This window comes from Gorilla gorilla, chromosome 12, assembly GCF_029281585.2.
Source record: "Gorilla gorilla gorilla isolate KB3781 chromosome 12, NHGRI_mGorGor1-v2.1_pri, whole genome shotgun sequence".
NCBI classification, from domain to species: domain Eukaryota; kingdom Metazoa; phylum Chordata; class Mammalia; order Primates; family Hominidae; genus Gorilla; species Gorilla gorilla.
In genome coordinates, this window is record NC_073236.2 from 115,678,842 (window position 1) to 115,698,493 (window position 19,652).

Consider the following 19,652-nt stretch of genomic DNA (forward strand, 5'->3'; position numbering starts at 1 on the left):
TCTAATTTTTAAGTTATGTCTCAATGATTGTTTTTAATCTCATCTTTCAATTGTGTATTTCTTTTGCTAATTTTTAGGCCAGAGGAAAAAAGCGACAGAAAGGATGGTTTCCTGCCAGTCATGTTAAACTTTTGGGTCCAAGTAGTGAAAGAGCCACACCTGCCTTTCATCCTGGTATGGAAGTGGGTTAATTTGTATTTCATTTTAGAGGAGTTTGTTAAAAGTCAGCAACTTCTTAGATTAGCTCACTCTTTGGAAAACATTAAAAATGTGTTCTTTCCTTATGTCTGCTTAAAAGTGACATGCCACTGAGAATTTCCTTTCTGAAAAGTTCAGTGTAGGAACAGCCAGCTTATTCACTGATACTTGAACCACTTTGACTCTTTGAAATCTTTCAATGTGAAATTGTTACACCATCATATTTAAAGTGAAGTACTTCACTTGGATTGTTAACTGCAGTTGGGAAATTCTTGTTTTTGTAAGACCAGGAATAGGGGAAGGAGGGTGAGAAAGAGCAATTCAAGGGAAATTTTAGCCTAATTTTAATATTTAATATTAAAATAGTTTAAATCCTAGGGAGATTACAAATGATTGCCCCTTGCAGGAATAATTAATTTGTTTAATGTGTTATTTTGTTATTCTTGTGATAGTATGTCAGGTGATTGCTATGTATGACTATGCAGCGAATAATGAAGATGAGCTCAGTTTCTCCAAGGGGCAACTCATTAATGTTATGAACAAAGATGATCCTGATTGGTGGCAAGGAGAGATCAACGGGGTGACTGGTCTCTTTCCTTCAAACTACGTTAAGATGACGACAGACTCAGATCCAAGTCAACAGTGTGAGTAATTTAAATTATTTTTCTCTCACCTAGTGTGAAACTTTAATATACAGCACTGCATTTATTCCTTTTCTGGATTAGATCTTAAACTCAGCACTCACAGCAAATGTAGATTAGTGTTTAAAGTGAGAAGAAACAAAAGGAAACTTTTTACAAGGTCAGAAGTTATACAGCTTTATTTTAAATACTTGCTAGCTCCAGACTTTCGTATTAGACTTAATCTGAAAGAGTATATAATTTTTCCTACGAGTTCTTTGGTATGACTGCCATCTATACTGCAGCTTCTTTTTACTATCATCCTCTTTTTCAGTGTCCCATGTTCTTTTTTGGTTTAATAAAAAGTAGCTAGTGGCTGGGCGCAATGGCCCACACCCATAATCCCAGCACTTTGGGAGGCCAAGGCACGCAAGATCCCTTAAGCCCAGGAATTGGAGACTAGCCTGGGCAACATGGCGAAACCCCATCTCGACAAAAAATAGCAAAATTAGCTGGGTGTGGTGGCACGTGCTTGTAGTCTCAGCTGCTTGGGAGGCTGAGGTGGGAGATCTCTTGAACCCGGGAGGTTAAGACTGCAGTAAGTCATGATCACACACACTGCACTCCAGCCTGGGCACAAGGTGAAACCCTGTCTCAAGAGAAAAAAAAAAAAAAAAGCCAGCAATTACCCTATTCACCTATTCAAAATTACTCTTTTAGTGTACAGAAGCCATTACATTTCTAACCTTCTCATTTATTTCTCGCTGTTTACGTATCATCCATGTTGGAAGAAAATTAAAAATTAAATATTTGACTGTTGCAAAATTCTTGTCAGGTGATTCTTTAGATAGTCACCTTTTTCCACAAGGGATGTATCAATCAAGGTCTATTTCATTATTTTCAGAACAAGGGTCCAGATCTCGAAGTATGAAGTTTGGTACTATATAAAATTATCTCTCTGTATTTACCTAGCCGTTCTTTTGGTTGACAGTAAATATAGCATTAGTAATAAATTAGGGAATGAATAGTACTTGGAAATAACTTTTTACCTTTATGAAATGATTGTCACTTTTTCCCACTCTTTCGATTTTTAGTTTTATTTTTAAAATATCTCATATGTCTTATGAAATTTAAAATACTTAGCCTTTCATTTAAATTCAGTTGCTGAGAATATATAGATGGTAACCCAAACAAAACTCAGATACAATTATGATTCAGTATAAGGATTATGAATTTATACCATATCTATAATTTTGTACATTATTCTCACTTTAAAGCTTATAAAGATAGTTCTGACCCTGGGAGAAACCTTCCCTTTACATAAAGCAACTAAGTTTCCCAACTTGGAGATGGGAGGAATCCAGTTTTTTGTGATTTGAATATTCCCAAAAATATTGCAGGGTTTCAGAAGTGATAAAGAAAATTGTAACTTGGGTTGCCTAATAAATGATCATTTTTAAGCTCTGCTGATGGTTTGGCAGTTCACAATGATTAATTAGAAACCAGTTTATCCAACTAGCTGTGGCATCTTTCTTGGTGTTGAGAATGGAAAAGACTTTTCAGACCTACTGGGTTTGGAAGATCTTTGGCTAGTGATCCCTGAAGGCATGCCGGTGTGTCAGTACATTTGGCTTCTATAGCATCTATGATCTAAAGTGATGATTTTCCGAATATGTTGTTGTGGTTTGAAACACTTTTTCCAATTAAGCCTCATGGAATAGGGAATATAAAGAACAGATAAAAGCTGTTTGAAAGGAAGGACAGGACCATGGCCCCAGGTCTTATACCTTTACCCCGCCTATTTTATGAAGGTCCTTTCAGTTTCCCCTCTGCAGATAATTTAAAAAGTACTCTAGAGAAATCTATTTCAAGGCAGTAACAGTCTCCTAGAAAAGTAACTTTCCCAGAGAGTTAATTGAGTGACAATTTTTTATTCCAAAAAGAAGCAGCATAGTTTCTGGTTGTCAGTAAATGTTTAATACACTAATGATACAGAAAATAGATTGATATCATCTGTTAGTTATTATTCAAGGACACATTTGTCATGCAAATTACTTCTGCCCAGAAAATGCTTCATCTGCTATTTTAGTATAGGTGGAACTGGCAGAGCCTTAGTCTGCCTGTAGTTGAGAGAGATACCCAATCTAAACAGCACTATCCAGTAGAATTTTATGCAATACAGAAAACAGTCTATATCTCCACTCTCCAATACAGCGGCCATTAGTCACTTTTGATTATTTGGAGTGTGGCTAATACGACTGAGAAACTCAATTTTTAATTTAATTTAACTTTAACTTTAAGCTAAATAGCCACTTGAGGCCTGTGGCTCCTGTATTAGACAGCATGCCTCTAGAAGACAACCAATTGTAATGCAAGCCCTCCCTGAAATAAAACATGGAAATAGCAGGGCTGGGCACAGTGGCGCACACCTATAATCCCAACACTTTGGGAGGCCGAGGCAGGAAGATTGATCGTCAATATAGGGAGACCTCATCTCTACAGAAAAAATTTTTAAAATTAGCTGAGTGTGGTGGCATATCCCTATAGTCCCAGCAGCCTGGGAGGCTGAGGTGGGAGGCTGCAGTGAGCCGTGGTCATGCCACTGTACTCCAGCCTGGGTAACAGAGTGAGACCCTGTCTCAAAACAAACAAGGAAATATTGAAAGATTAAAATAAGAAGAAAAAGAATAATCGTCTTTCGGTCATTATTGACCTATGCAATGATTTTATAGCTCCTATGTGCTTCAGGTTTTACTCTTTTGGGGGGTTTTGGATTTTATGTTAACATTCTTCCCACTGTTCATTTAAGAAATTCATCATTTGGTATTACTTGAGTGTCTACTCTGTACTGACTAGGAGTACTGGGAATACAAACAAGACAAGACAATCCATTCTCTGAAGTAGCTTTAGAGGTTAGTAGGGAACAACATTCAGATAAATATAACAATTGCTGTAATGAATATTTATACAAATATGTTTTGGAAAAAGACCCCCTAAATCTTTGTGGAGAAAGAAGGCATGTTGTGAAAGATATAACAGAAGATATTTGAGCTGGTACATGAAGGATAAGTACTAATTGTTTGCTGGAAGGGCAAATGTTGGGGATGCAAGGAGGAACTCATCATTTTCTTGGTCATTTTACATACTGACAGCTGGGAAAACAAAATGTTCAAGAGGTTATTTTATAAAATAAGAGTAGTTTCGAATTTCTCTTTGTTATAAAGTTATTACCAGTAACTTACCTATTACCTTGTTTCTGGCGGGTATATGTGGGGTTTTTTTAGTTTAATCAGATCTAAAAACTGAATACTTTATTGTTTTGCCTAAATGAATGGCTAAAGGCTTGTCATCCATCCTGGAATAAAAGGGCTCTCAATTCTATAATTCTAAGGATAATTTCTAAAGAGATTCCTCTGAGATGGTTTATTGTTTCTATAAAACAACTGTTTAAATCATCTAGGAAAGTGAGGAGTACCGATTTTGTTTACTTGAAGTAATTATTTATCAGAAATTGAAGAATCATAATTGCTTTTTCGAAGAAGATGAAGATTAATGTTAATTGTGTTGGTAGCTATGAACTCACATTGTTTATATAAACCTATAATTTTAATAGGATATGGTTCAGAAAATGCTTAATCCTTAAAGTCAGGAATAGATATGAGATCCTTGTTGTACCTACCCAGCTTTTTATAGATGAATCACCTGTTTGTAGTTCTTGTAATAGTCAATGAAAGCTAGTTAAATTATAGATTACCATTTGTGTTTCTTTGGCCCTTATAAGTATTATTTTTCATTTTGTTACATAATTAGAACTTTTTTTAAGATACAGAATTTTAACAGTTCAAATTTGTTTACACGTTGCATGTTGTTACTAGTCAAATTTTATCTCACCCACCTAATTTGCATTATGTTCATTTTATTCCTCATTTTCTTTTTTTAGGACCCAATGTTGTCTTCCAGTTGTGAAAGCACCCCAGAGACCCACTATCCAAGTTTCACTCTAGCGTGGAGGCAGGGCAGGCAGCCCTGATCAAATATCTCCTACACAATTCGTTTACTTCGTTTGAATGTTAGAGCCACTTGTGATTATTTTTTTGTGTTTCTAACTTACAGTTTAAATTTATTTGTAAAAAGTTAAAGGATAGTGGGTCTTTGTGTGGCTTTCCCTGCTGTTCACTCTGGCATCTTTAGCATTTTTCTTCTTTTTTAATTTGATAATTGTAGGTCATTAGCATGCATATTGAGTTTGCCCTTATGTGGTGGGAGTTCAAACACACAAAGACCCACTATTTGCACAAACTATTCTTACTGGTTTGGAATAAGCTGCCATGCTTTTTTAATGTTATTGCAACATATGTATTCATTTACAGAATTCAGATAAAATTTGCTTATGTTCTGCTATTATGTTTGATCTAATCCTAATCACAGTGAGCTCTTAATTAGCTCAATATGTGGTTTGCCCTCAAGTGTGCACTGTTTATTACTTTGTAATATGCCACTATGAGTACTGACATTTAGATTTGTTTAAAGGCCAAGAACTGGAAACAGCTATGCCCTGTTTTCTGTGTATTTGGGATGGGAATAACAACATTGTGGGGGAGCTTTTTAAATCTCAGAGAAGAGGAAAGTGGCCTGCTCTAGCAGGTATGTGCAGTGTTTCATTTGTTCCAGTCCCAAGAATGAGCGCTGTCCTGTGGTAGTTCACTTAGGATCTTTATGTGCTCTGGGCTAATGAAGGTACTGCATCATGTGCTGCAGCGTGTGTATTCTTTTTCGATGACCTATAAAGGGATTATTTTTGAGCAATGAAAGGTTCCCATCATTGACTGTGAGATGGGAAAAACCTTTCCTAGCTTAGAGCATTTATATCTTAATCCATTTTAAAGTCAGAGTTCATTGTTACCTGTTTTAATCAGGTGACTACATGTCCCAGTATACAAAGGGGCACTGGTTGACATTCTTCTTAATGTATTTAGTAAATATCATAAGAAATCCTTTAAGAGTTTAAGTGTCCCCAAAACAGACATGCGGGCTCTAGTCAAGAATGAATTAGAGTGAAGGAAAGCTGTGTAACACCTGGCATTCCTCTGTGTTCATGGAGCTTCTTTGAGGCTCTAAGATTGATTTTACCTTCAGACTTCTCTAATACCTGTTCTTCAACCATATTGGCTACTTTGACATAAGAATTTACTTCTTTTCCTGGAATGGAAAACACTTTAAAAAATAATAACAAACATTATTATAAACTAATATATGTGAGAGTACTTAGTTGATACAAAAAGGAGTTTTAGTAGACAGTATTATACTATATTTGAAAATCAAGGAGAAGTTTATGCAACTTAAAATGTTTACAAACTGCAGTGCAATCTACTGTTTGTGAATGTCAAAGTATCAGGAAAAGTGTATATACAATCACAGAGTCATATTTCCTCACAAAGTTATTTACAAAGAGTGAAATATGTTTTTGTACCTCTCAGTTTCAGTTAGAGGCATATTTTGTGCAATATTTATGTTAATGTGCCTATACATTATGAATGAATTATTTCAGTCATACATTGCCTAAATCATAACTTTATGATGCTTGGGAAAGAATCAACAGTTAAAACTTCATAAAGTTCTAATGTGTGTGTTCCAAAATACATCACATTATCAGGATGTAGGGAGATAAGTGTGTGTGCTCCCTAGGGTGGCAATTTCTAGTTACTAGACCACCTCTATTTTTAGCATTTGGCATCCTCATGATACTTTTATAAATATGACATTAATAGGAAAGCAATAATTTCATTTTACAGATAGAATAACAGATTTGCCTGCATTCACTGAAAGAGTGCAAAGACTGGGTCCTTGTGAATTCAACTGACTCTCCCAAATTGTATTAATTACCTGTTCTTGCCTTTTATTTTCTGAACTTGCTGCTTTTGCATTCTTTTGAGTTCAAAGACAGTTACTTTAATAAATCCATTTTTAAACCCTCGGGGTAGAAATCATACCACTGTTAATTAGCCACATTATTTGGTCTAAGGTTTTTTCTTTATAATTCTGAAACTGAGTTTATCTAATACATTGATGAATTATTTCAAAGGTATTTTTATAGTTCAAATCACTTCACTTTTACACTGATAAATATAAATTACTAGGAATGACCTTCAGACAGCGTTTAGCATCTGTAACCAACCTGAAAATAATATGTTCATCAGGTACCTATGGATTAAATCATATACTGGCATATTTAAGCTGAATATCAGTCTGGAAAATAAATTTACTATATTAACTGAAATACCACTCTTTGTGTAGGTATTTTGTCATATATTTAAGAAAAAGATAAAAAGAATGGAAATCATATGACATAATAACTTAAGTCTTTCTTAAAAGTGCATGCTGTCTTTTGCAATACCTCATTCAGCCGAGTATTTGTTCTCTTCCTCATTCAGTATAAGTCAGCTTTCAATTTGCTTAGAAGGCAACATTAGAAGGTTAGAGTTCATCAGAAACATAGAATTTTAAAATGTGAGTTCAACTGAATAAATTTGAATTTCTGTAGGAGGTAAAGAATCAAAATACCTGTTTAAAGATTGCAATATATGATAATCACTTTTAAATTATTTGATTAAACCTTTTAGGTTTTCCAGAAATGAAAAAAATCAGTTCTAAAACCAAAGCTGATTTTTAGAAAATTTGAGAATGTAAGTCAGCTCTATCCATAATATAGTTTCTCTAAAACTTTATCTTAAAGTCATTTTAAAATAATATAACTATTAAAAATGTAACTGATATTTAAATGTTTTGAAATAAAGCATTTTAAAATATAAATACTGTAGTTTAAAAGAAAGAAACTGGGGGAAGGAAAAGTAGAGAAAGAAATGCCAATTCCAGTCCAAAGCTTTATTTGCCAAGTTTTCTTAGAATGACTTTTACCAGTTTATGAATTCTTGTAAACAGAATCTATAATGGAAATACTGAAAGACTTTTGCCTAAAGTGGCATTATTGAATGCTGCTGTGATGCTACTGTAATGTAATAAATTATTAAATTGTTGCAAAGTGCTGTTTTTGCCTTAAAATTTTATTTTGTGTGTCTTGAAAATTATAGTATTAAAGGTATTGAGATTGTGCAAATGCTGGGCACGCTTGGCATGAGATAATCTGTTTTTATTTTTACAAAATTGTAATATAACTATGCAAGTGTGTTTATTAAAAGAACACAAACTATATTAGTTGTATTGTGTATTTCTTTTGAAACATTCTTTAAAACTTACTTTTAATTGTTTTTATTTAGTCATGATTAAATGTCTTTGGAATGTCTCTTTTTCCTTAATGTAGTCTCATGAGAACAGGCCAGCAAATTGTTTTATATCATAGGGGGCAAAAGAAATGTATAAGTGGTCAAGATGAAGATAATTTGATTGGAGATAATCATATGTATCTCAAAAGTGAAATAAAGTCTGATTTTAATACATTGTTGCTCACCAAAGTAAGGAAAACATAATCTAGGGTAATAGACTATTGTGTTTTTATAAGTTTTACTGCAACTTTTTTCTAAAAAGATTGGATGGAACTTACAAATTAATACTCATTGCAAATGTAGAGTAAGACTTTTAGTACAAAATAAGAGTTTATGTAAAAGAAACAGCAGTGAATGCTTGGAGGTATCAAAGTTAAGCAGTGTTAAAGTTAATCATGTTGGTGGTCGTATAAGCCCTTGGGTGGAAAGAAAGATATGGATCTAAATCCAGTCCATCTGTCAACATCTAGCACAAACAACCTCTTTCCAAAAAGCCTTTCCTCATCTCTGGAAACTTATTCAACTAACATGTATTAAGTGTTTACATAAGGCTAAGCAGGTGCTGGGGATACAAAACTGAGTGTCAAGTGGCCATTGTCTTAGGTGGTACATAGTTCTTTGAGGGGATTAGGCCCATATGCAGATAATTATAAAACAGCATATTCAGCACAGTGATAGATATTTGCCAGGCACTTAAGGACTACAGAGAAGGAATACCAAATTCAGCCATAGATTGGTGAACGAGAGACTTGCTGGAGGAAGCAACTGCCAGGTCCATAAGATAAGTAGCAATAAGCCAGATTTGGTGGGTAGGATGGTGGAGTGTATGATAAAGACAAGAAATGGCATGGTGGGGAAGTGTAATTATAAGCATTTCAGTATCGTCAGAATGGAAATACAGAGCCAGGAACTATGAAAGTTGAGGCTTGAGAGGCAGGCCAAGGGCTAAGTCAGAAATTCTCTAGCTCAGCTGTATGTTGGAATCACTTGGGAAACTTGAAAAATCTATAGTTTCCAGGGTCCTAATTTAAATGGATTGAAGTTCGGCCTGATCATGGGGATCTTTCAAAGCCTCCCATATGATTCTGATATGCACCCAAGGTGGAGCAAAAAATGATGAAACGGAGTTCTGAGGGAACATTGGCAGGAACTGGAGATAGATGGAATATGAGTGTCGGTGGAAAAGTCAGTTATTTCCAGATTTGTGTCTTGAGGGACAGGATGGGATAATGGTGCCACCAACTGCAGTGAAGAATTAGAGTTGGGGGAAGAAGAGGAGTTTGGAGCACCTATGGGATGTCCACATAGAATTGTCGAGCAGGTGGTCAGATAAAATCAAGATAGACAACATCAGATGTACACCACCTGGTGGAATGACATACATATTGGTAGTTGTTGAACCAGTGAAAGTAGATGAGATTACTTGGGAAGAAGATCAGACCTCCTAGAAGATCAGCAGTTAAGGGTTGGATAGTGAAAGGAACTCATAAAGATGGGAAACAGAGAGGTTATATGAGAAAGAGATTATTGTGCTATTTTCATGATTTTTTAAAAATAATGAAATTCTGGCTCTGCAACCATCTCTCACACCAGTAAAAAGAAAAGAGGAAAAGTGCTCTTTTTTGAGGACTTCTTAGTCTAGATACTTTTCTAAGGTCCTTGAATGTATTACCTCTTCATTGTTTTCTTTTTTGAGATACAGAAATTAAAACAGATTAGATAATTTGTCCAAGGTTCCACTGCTAGTAAGCAGTAGAGGTGGTCCATGGTCTTGCTCCCAAGTCCGTGCTGTTAGCCTCTACACTAGTGTGCTGATATTGCCACCATCCCCTAATAATGAACTTCGGCACTACAACCGTTACTCATACCAGTGAAACAAAAACAGGATGGTGGCTCATGCCTGTAATCCCAGCACTTTTGAGAGGCCAAGGTGGGTGATTACCTGAGCCTAGGAGTTTGAGGCCAGCCTGAGCAACATGGTGAAACCTGTCTCTACAAAAAAAATAAAAAATAAAAGATAGATAGATAGATAGCTGGGAGTGGTGCTGCTGCATGCCTGTAGTCCTAGCTACTCAGGAGGCTGAGGCAGGCAGTTCAATTGAGCCTGGGAGATCGAGGCTGCAGTGAGCTGAGATCACACCACTGCACTCCAGCCTGAGTGACAGAATGAGACCCTATGTCCAAAAAAAAAAAAAGAAAAAAAAAACACAGGAAAAATCAGAGATTGCACAGGCTTTTCTCTATGTAAAAAGGACACACAGAGAAGAGTCAAGGAGTCAAAGACTGAACATAATAAACAAGGACAAGACTCTATGACAATAGTATCCAGAAGGATAAAGCTGAATGTAATCACTTTTTTTGGTAACAGCTTCATTGAGATACAATTCACTTGCCATGCAATTGGTGGTTTTTAGTATATTAACAAAGTTGTCCAACCATTTCCACAGTCACTTATAAGACATTTTTATCACCTCAAAATGAATCTCTGTACAATTTAGCTATCACCCCCATTTCCCTAAGCCCCCCTCCAGCCTCCAACCCTGAGCAGGCACTAATCTTTTGTTTCCATGTTTGTCTATTCTGAACATTTCATATGTATGGAATCATAAAATGTGTAGCATTTTGTGATTGGCTTATTTCACTTAGCATAATGTTTTCAAGATTCATCCATGTAGTAGCATGTAGCTGTGCATCATTCCTTTTTATGGCCAAATTAACATCCCATTGTGTGGATATGCCACGTTTTGTTTATCCATTCATTAGTTAGTGGACATTTGGGTTGTTTCAACCATTTGGCTATTGTGAATAATACTGCTGTGAACATTTGTCTACAAGTTTTTGTGTGAACATATGTCCATGTTTCTTTTGGATATATATCTAGGAGTAGAATTCCCAGGTCAAATGGCAAATCTATGTTTAATTTGTTGAGGAACCTGCCTCACTGGCTGCACCATTTTCTATTTCCACCAGCAGTGTACAGGGCTTTCTGTTACTCCACATCCTCACCGGCACTTGTTATTATCTGACTTTTATTATAGCCATCCAGTGGACATAAAGTGACATCTCACTGTGGTTTTGATTTGCATTTCCCTGATGACTAATGATATTGGGCATCTTTTCATGTGCTTGTTGGCCATTTGTATACCTCCTTTGGAGATATGTCTATTCAGATCCTTTGCCTGTTTTAAAATTATTTGTCTTCATAATCACTTTTTTAAAAGACTTTATTTTTTAGAGTAGTTTAAGGTTCACAGCAAAATTGAGAGGAAGGCACAGAGATATCCCGTATGTCCCTTGCCCCGACACAGGCATAGCCTCCCCCATTAACAACAACCCCCACCAGAGCAGTACATTTGTTACAACTGATGCACCTACATCATGTCATTATCAAAGTCTGTAGTTTACATTAGGGTTCAGTCTTGGTGGTGTGCATTCTGTGGGATTGTACAAATGGGTAATGACATATAGCTACCATCACAGTATCATACAGAGTATTTTCACTACCCTAAAAATCTGTGCTCTACCTGTTCAGCTCTCCCTGCCTCCCATCCCCTGGCAACCACTGATCTTTTTACTGTCTCCATAGTTTTGCCCTTCCCAGAATATCATATGATTGGAATCATACAGTACATAGCCTTTTCAGATTGGCTTCTTTCACTTAGTAATAGGCATGTAAGTTTCCTCCATATCTTCATGGCTTGATCCTTTGTTTTAGTGCTAAATAATATTCCATTGTCTTGGTGTACCACAGTTATCCACTCACTGAAAGATACTGTGATTCCTTCCAAGTTTTGGCAATTCTGAATGAAGCTGTTACAAATATCTGTGTGCAGGCTTTTTTGTGGACATAAGTTTTCATTTCCTTTGAATCAATACCAAGGTGTGTGATTGCTGCTGGATCATATGGTTTAAGAGTATGTTTAGTTTGTAAATGGCAAACTGTCTTCCAAAGTGGCTGTACCATTTTGCATTCCCTCCAGCAATGAATGAAAGTTCCTGTTGTTCCACATCCTTGCCAGCATTTGGTGGTGTCAGTGTTATGGATTCTGGCCATTCTAACAGGTGTGTAGTGGTATCTCATTTTTGTTTTAATTTGCATTTTCCCAACAACATATGATGCAAAGCATCTTTTTATATGCTTATTTGTCATCTGCATATCTTTTTCCATGAGGCATCTGTTAAGGTCTTTGGCCCATTTTTTTATTTATTTTCTTACTGTTGAACTGTAAAAAGAGTTCTTTCCATATTTTGAAAAATAGTTCTTTATCAGATACGTCTTTTGCAAATTTTTTTTCAGTCTGTCCCTTGTCTTCTCATTCTCTTGACCACATCTTTTGCAGAACGAAAGTGTTTACATTTAATGAAGTCCAGCTTATCAACTCTTTCTTTCATGGATTGTGTCTTTGGTATCATATCTAAAGAGTCATCACTAAACCCAAGGTTATCTAGATTTTCGCTTACACTATTTTCTGGGAGCTTTATAGTTTTGTGTTTCAGATTTAGGTTTGTGATGCATTTTGAGTTGATTTTTGCGAAGAGTAGAGACCTGTGTCTATATTTCATTTTAAAGACAATTTCTTTTTTTTTTTTTTTTCGCATTTGGATGGCCAGTTGTTCCAGCATCGTTTGTTGAAAAGAGTATCTTTGCCCCATTGTATTGCCTTTGCTCCTTTGTCAAAGGTCAGTTGACTCTATATATATGGGTCTATTTCTGGGCTCTATTCTGTTTCATTGATCTATTTGTGTATTCTTTTGCCAGTATCACACTGGCTTGATTACTGCAGCTTTCTAGTAAGTCTTGAGGTCAGATAGTGTCAGTTCTTCAGTTTTATTCTTCTCCTTTAATTTTGTGTTGGCTATTCTGGGTCTTTTGCCTCTCCGTGTAAACTTTTAGAATCAGTTTTAGAATCACTTTTTAAACTTTGCTTTAAAGAACAACAAATTATGAAGGACATTCTTAAGAGAGATGTTTTAATGCTTGTCAAAAGGCAAAAATCACTTACTCTTTCAAAGAGAATGATAAATGAGTGTAGTGGGAAGTATAGTGGGAGGATTGCTTTGATTCCTGTCTCAGCCAGCTCACCCCTCCAAGCCTTAGCCTGGTCTGTATAAGTGAGAATAATAATACCCACATTGCACGTGAGGCTTAAGGGGTTTGTAAAGCACAAGTTTAATGTCTGACACATAATAGATACTAGAAATAACAGCTAACATTTAGTAAATATTTGCTGTGTACCAAGTCATGAACTAATCTTTGGGTTGTCTGAGTAAGTAGTAGAGTTGGAACTCAAGTCCAGATCTGACTCCAGAACTCATTCTCTTAGCCACCCCGACATGCTGCTTTCCATTAAGTGGGAGCTGCTCTTACTCCCAACCACAAAAGCAGAACAGTCATCAGTTAATTGCAAGATGGAGGGTAAAGAAAATTAACTGCTTTAAATGAATCCAAGCTGGTCAGGTTACATTCCAAGGTACCGAAGAACCTGCCACTGGGATCCCTGTGTCACCGGTGGTCATTCATTAGCCACCTGAAGTCAGAGTCAGCCAGTGCTATAGAATTTGTGTGTCCTAAACTCAGCAATTTGGGGCAAAGTCTCCAATTATGTATGTAGTCATAAACAAGTGGAAAACATGAGTTATATGAACATACCATTGGGGGAGATTAATGGTGTAATAAGCTGTTCAGTAATACTAAGAAAAAATATATATGTGCATATGAAACCCGTATTGCCCAAGGACAGAACTGTAGTAATCAGTGTACTGATACAAAGTGCTACAGTGCATGGAACAGTCTATTTGGAACTGGCTATTAGATACAAGGTCCTAATTGTGTGTGTGACAGAGTAGAAGGGTGTGTAAGGGAATAATTATATCACTTAGACATAAAAAAGAGTTAGAGTAAGGGCCTTGTTTGCTTTTTCATTGCTTTGGGCTAATTGGCATTCAGAATGTTTATCCTAAACCTTTTTTGCCTTTAGAATTCAGTTCACCAAGCATAGGACCTGGTAGGTTTATACATGGAATCTCCAGTGATTGCAGTGTAAGCATCATCTTAAATGGCCTGCCATTGGAAAGTATAAGACTTGAATCAAGTTACCTAAATTTAGATATGTAGTAGCTCTAATTTATCTGGTAAGTCTCTTCACCACTAAGCTTCAGATTATCTATTTACTTATAGAGCAGGGGTCAGAGTTGTTATCAGTTATTCGGAGGATTGATCAGGGTTTGAAAATCATCATACACATATTGGTATAGTTATTTTTATTGTTAGAATTGAAAGTTCTAACATGATGAAACTACTATTTCATATCTCTTTGTAATAGTCTATATCCTGCATCTCACATTAACTCCCTCAATTGAGTCATGGTACAAGTCTGGCAGGTTAGAAGGTAATGCAGATTTTAGCCTGAACTAACTGCTCTGTGGGGCCAGGTCTGCCCTTTTGTCTATCATTAGGAGGTCGTTGCTGTCTTAGGCTTATGACCTTTTACAGTAGATTCAAAAGTAAAAATAAAACCAATAAAATTTGTCTTTATCTGGTTGCACTTGTCAATATAGTTGCTTTTGGAAATTCTAGAATATGACTATTTTCTGATAGGCAAATAGTTTGCTTTCTGATGGTCTGCAACATTAGAATATGATTTCAACTTCTTTCCTTTTGTGCTTACATGAGCAACATAGCTCCTAATGGAGTAGAACTTGACAGGCCTCAAAAAGACATGAATTTAGAAATTTGTCCAGTAATTATTTAAATTTCCAAAAGTAAAAACAAATATCTTTGTCTTTGTGGTGGAAGCATGCTACCCGGTACTCAATAAATATTTGCCAAGTGGATGAAAAGCTATTCTTTTACAACATAAAATATCTTGTAACTTTCTAGTGTCCTGATAAAACTTCAATAAAAAGGCAGCCTTCAGAAGATGCAGTTTATTCATCTAGATGTACTGTTAAAAATCTCATCTTTTCACTGAGCTTAACTACAGTATAACTGGAAACCATTATGTGATACTGTGGCCGCATAAGTGGGCACACAGAGAATAGCATTGTTCACTGGCACTGCTCCCCTCCAAATGGGCGAGGACTTTTCTGGGACTTGTGACATAATCTGAACAAGCACTCTCTGTGTTCGTCATCACAGATTGTCTTTTGTCCTTTACCTCCTGGAATCTGCCCAGATCTTTCCCCTCTCCTTTCTTAGGTATCTCTTCTTTGCTTCTTATTCTTGCTTGCACTGTAACTTGGAATAGTGCTTCCCAACTATGGTGCGACATACCTATGATTCATAACTTGTCTCTCAGTCTCCACATCCTCCCACAGTGTGGGGGTGGGTCTTGTGGCCCAGCCCACTACTAATTATTCCTCTGGGAACATCAACCTGATAGTAGCCATGATCTCTCATCTTTCTTCTTTGCCCACTCTTCCTGTCTACCAGAAAGGACCTACCAGGAAGTTTTCATCAATTTCTCTGACTGCCTATAGTCAACACTGCTGTACTGTCTCCTGAAGCTCAGAGTGTATCTTCACATCACATTCCATAAATGCTTATTGAAGCCCTCCTGTGTGTCAGACACTGGGGATGTGGCAAATTATAAAACAAAAATTTCTGCCATCTTGGAGCTGGTGTTTGAGTAGGCTAAAACAGAAAACGAACAAAATGAGTATGTGAAGTGTGTAGCATCTTAGAAAAATAAAGCAGGGAAGAGGAACGGGAGTTCTGCAAGGGATGTGGATCCAGAGGGATTTTATTTTGAATAAAATACTCAGATAAAACCTTTCTGAGATAGTGACGGCGGGCAGAGACTGGAGGGGTGTGAGGATATCTGGAGGGAGCCATGTGGATATCTGGAAGATCATTCTGGGCAGAGGGGGTAGCGCCTGCAAAATCCCTGCAGTAGGAGCATCCTGTGGTGCCTGAGGAATAGTGCGGAGGCCTGTGCGGTGGGAAGAGGGAAGAGCGGGAGAGAAGGAGGAAGTGAGGGTCTGGGTGTGACCTAGGAAATGAGGGAGGTTGTTTAGGTTCTTGTGGGCTATTTATAAACTTTGGCTTTTGTTTGGAGTGAGAAGAACCCATTGGAGGGTTTTTATTATTTTTATTATTTTTATTTTTATTTCTTTTTTTTGAGATGGAGTTTCACTCTTGTCGCCCAGGCTGGAGTGCAATGGCGTGATCTCCGGTCACTGCAACCTCTGCCTCCTGGGTTCAAGCAATTCTCCAGCCTCAGCCTCCCAAGTAGCTGGGATTACAAGTGCCCACCACCATGCCCAGCTAATTTTTATATTTTTAGTAGAGACGGGGTTCCACCATGTTGGCCAGGCTGGTCTCCAACTCTTGACCTCAGGTGATCCACCCACCTCGGCCTCCCAAAGTGCTGGGATTACAGGCGTGAGCCACTGCACCCAGCCAAGGGTTTTAATGAAAGGAGTGACATGATCGGGTGTGTTTTAACAGTACTGCTCTGCCTTGCCAGATTAAAGAGGGGGAAGGGATCAGAAGCCAGGAGATTCATTGGGAAGCTAGTTCAGTAATCCAAGCACAAGATGATGATAACTTGGATCAGAACGGCCGTGGGGGACGTGTGAGAAGTGGTCTGGATGTATGGTGAAGATGGATCCCACAGGTGGATTGAATGTGAAGTGTGAGAAGTATCAGGTGGCGTGAGCAGCTGGAGAGATGATATTGCCTTCCACTGAGGTGGAAAATTATAGAGGAGCAGGTTGGGAGATGATTAGGGGTTTGGCTTTTGATGTTACTTTGATGTGCCTTTTAGACATCTGAATGGGGATACTGAGTATACAGCAGAACATGTGAAGAAGTTCAGGGAAGATGTTCAGGCTGGAGTGTAAATTTGGGAGCCTATCGTACATAAATAAGCCATGAGAATGAACTAGGTCACCAAGGCTCTGAGTATGTCGAGGAAAGTTCCAAGGACTGAATCTTAGGGCACTGCGACATTAGAAGTCTGGAGAGTTGAGGAGGAACGAGCAAAGGAGCCGTGGAAGGGCAGACTAGTGAGGTGGGAGGATATGAGAAGAGGAGAGGTGGTGACCTGGAAGACGAGTGAAAAAGGATCTCATGAGGATCGAGTCATCAGCAATCACAGATGTTAGCGATAGGTCAAGTAAAATAACGGAGGAGGCTACCTGGGGAGATTAGGAAGTTCTTTTTCTTTAAAGTGAAATATCTGAAAATAATGTTATATGTATAATTGTCCAGCTACATTCAGTAAACATTTATCTACAGTAATATTGATTCCTTGGTGTTTGTTGAAATTGGTTCTGTGGGTTCTTTGTGTTGTTGTTGAGACAGTGTCTTACTCTGTCACCCAGGCTAGAGTGCAGTGGCACAATCTTGGCTCACTACAACCTCTGCCTCCTGGGTTCAAGTGATTCTCGCACCTCAGCCTCCTGAGTAGCTGGGATTACAGGCGCCCATCACCACACTCAGCTAATTTTTGCGTTTTTAATAGAGATGGGGTTTTGCCATGTTAGCCAGGCTGGTCTCGAACTCCTGACCTCAAGTGATCTGCCCACCTCGACCTCCCAAAGTGCTGGGATTACAGGCGTGAGTGAGCCAGCACGCCCAGCCTGGTTCTATGGAAAAAGAATGTATAGTCTCTTGTATGTGTGTTCATATGTTAACCTTGTTAATAGTGTACAAATCTTTCATATTCTCATTAATTTTCATTGAGAGAACTATATTAAACTCTACTACGATTATAGATATGTCAGTTTTTTCTTTTCTTTTTTTTGGAGGGAGGTGGGGTATGGGTCTTAGTTTTTTATTTTACACTTTGAGGCTTTCCTGTTGGTTGCAAATAAGATCAGAATTATTCTTCTTCCTGGTGAATGTTTCTACCATCTCATACGGGTCCTTAAAGCCTAATTTGTCTGTTGTAATAAAACCTCCCCAGTTGCTTTTAGAATTTTTATTTGGATAGCTTTTTCTAGCCCACTACTTCCAACATTTCTATGACCTGATTTTTAATCCAGAGCCTCTCTTTTCACTAACAGATTTAAGCCATTTACATTGATTAAAACAATTTAATACTTTTATTTGTATCTATTTTATTATGTATTTTCTATTTACCAGGCATTTTCTTTGCCTCTTTTTGTTCTGCTGACACAGGGACTTCTGTCGCACTGATCAAGTTTCTTTGTTTCTTTTATTGCCCTCTACTGGTTGGGAAATTATGTATTCTATGTCTGTTCTTTGAGTGGTTACCTTTCCATTTTTAACATACCTGTTTGCCTTTGATCAATATCTCTTCCTTCTGCTGATCAATGCAAGGAGGATGATTTATCTCTAATGATTCTCTTATGTCTCTCATGTTATTACATTTTTGTGTTTTAACTTCACCTTGTATTTATACCTGCCAACTTAGTATTATTGTTGTTTTATACAGTCAGTGATTATTTTGATTTCTTACACATTTACTACTATTTTGGCTCACTGTTTCTCATATCTCTTTTCTTTTTCCTTCTTACGTAATTTCCTTCTTCCTGAAATACGTCTTTTAATAGTTTTTCCAGTCATGTCTATTAGTGGTAAATGCACTCAGACTTTGTCTGAAAATGTGTTTATTTCTCTCTCATCTGTGATTTAGATTTCTAGCTGGACAGTTATTTTTTTCTCTGTGTCGTGTGTTATCTGCAGCCAGTCTAATTGCTGTTCATGTGGTTATTCTGGTTTTTCTTTCTGACTGTTTAATCATGTTTTTTCTTCCCTCCTTGGTGTTCTGGTATGGATTTATTTTTTTCCTAATCAGAAGCCATTGTTCTGAATTTGAGGCATTGTATCATTCTTCAATTCTAGAAAAGTCTCAGCCATTATAATCTCAATATTACCTCTCTCAATTCTTTCTATTCCCTTCTCCTGGACTACCTGTCAGATGTATGTTGGGCCTTGTCATTCTGTCCTCTGTGTCTCTTAACCTCCGTTTTATGTTTTCCATCTTTTTTTTCTTTTTTTAGTGCAATGGCACGATCTTGGCTCACAACAACCTCTGCCTCCCAGGTTCAAGCAATTCTCCTGCCTCAGCCTCCTGAGTAGCTGGGATTACAGGCACCCGCCACCATGCCCCGCTAATTTTTTGTATTTTTAGTAGACGGTTCACCCTGTTGGCCAGGCTGGTCTTGAACTCCTGACCTCAGGTGATCCACCAGCCTTGGCCTCCCAAAGTGCTCAGATTACAGGTGTGAGCCACCATGCCCAGCCTTCCATCTCTGTTTCTTTCTGGGCTGCATTCTAAATAATTCTTCAGATCTGTTTTTAGGTTTACTAATTCCTAGGATGTGTTTAATCTGCTATTTAATCTATTAATTTATCATTTCCATGACAATATTTGCCATTTTTATTCTTTTTCAACTCTGCTTATTCTTTCTTTTAATAGACTACCTATGGCTTCAAGCCCTTCATTATGTGTCTTGAGTAAATGTTAAACATATATATTTTACATCTCCATGTGCATTTTTGTTCTACTATCATATGTTCTTGGTGTTCTAATCCTCATTTTTCAATTTATGGTGGATTTTTCCCCTGTTTTTTGTAATTTTT

At 37.2% G+C, this 19,652-nt stretch overlaps 1 protein-coding gene across 17 annotated transcripts in view; it reads left to right on the forward strand.

Annotated features, from left to right (window-relative positions):
- Window positions 1-19,652, forward strand: part of ITSN2 (intersectin 2) — a 157,014-nt gene that overhangs the window by 112,921 nt on the left and 24,441 nt on the right. For 13 of the 17 annotated variants that reach the window (XM_055377547.2, XM_055377543.2, XM_019021326.4 and 10 more), the window contains 2 exons: window positions 78-174; window positions 651-842. In XM_055377547.2, coding sequence (XP_055233522.1) covers window positions 78-174; window positions 651-842 — 289 coding nt within the window. Of the gene's footprint in view, window positions 1-77; window positions 175-650; window positions 843-4,758; window positions 8,028-19,652 lie in introns of those variants that run through there. The other 4 variants (XM_055377549.2, XM_031008046.3, XM_031008045.3 and 1 more) reach the window with 1 other exon arrangement.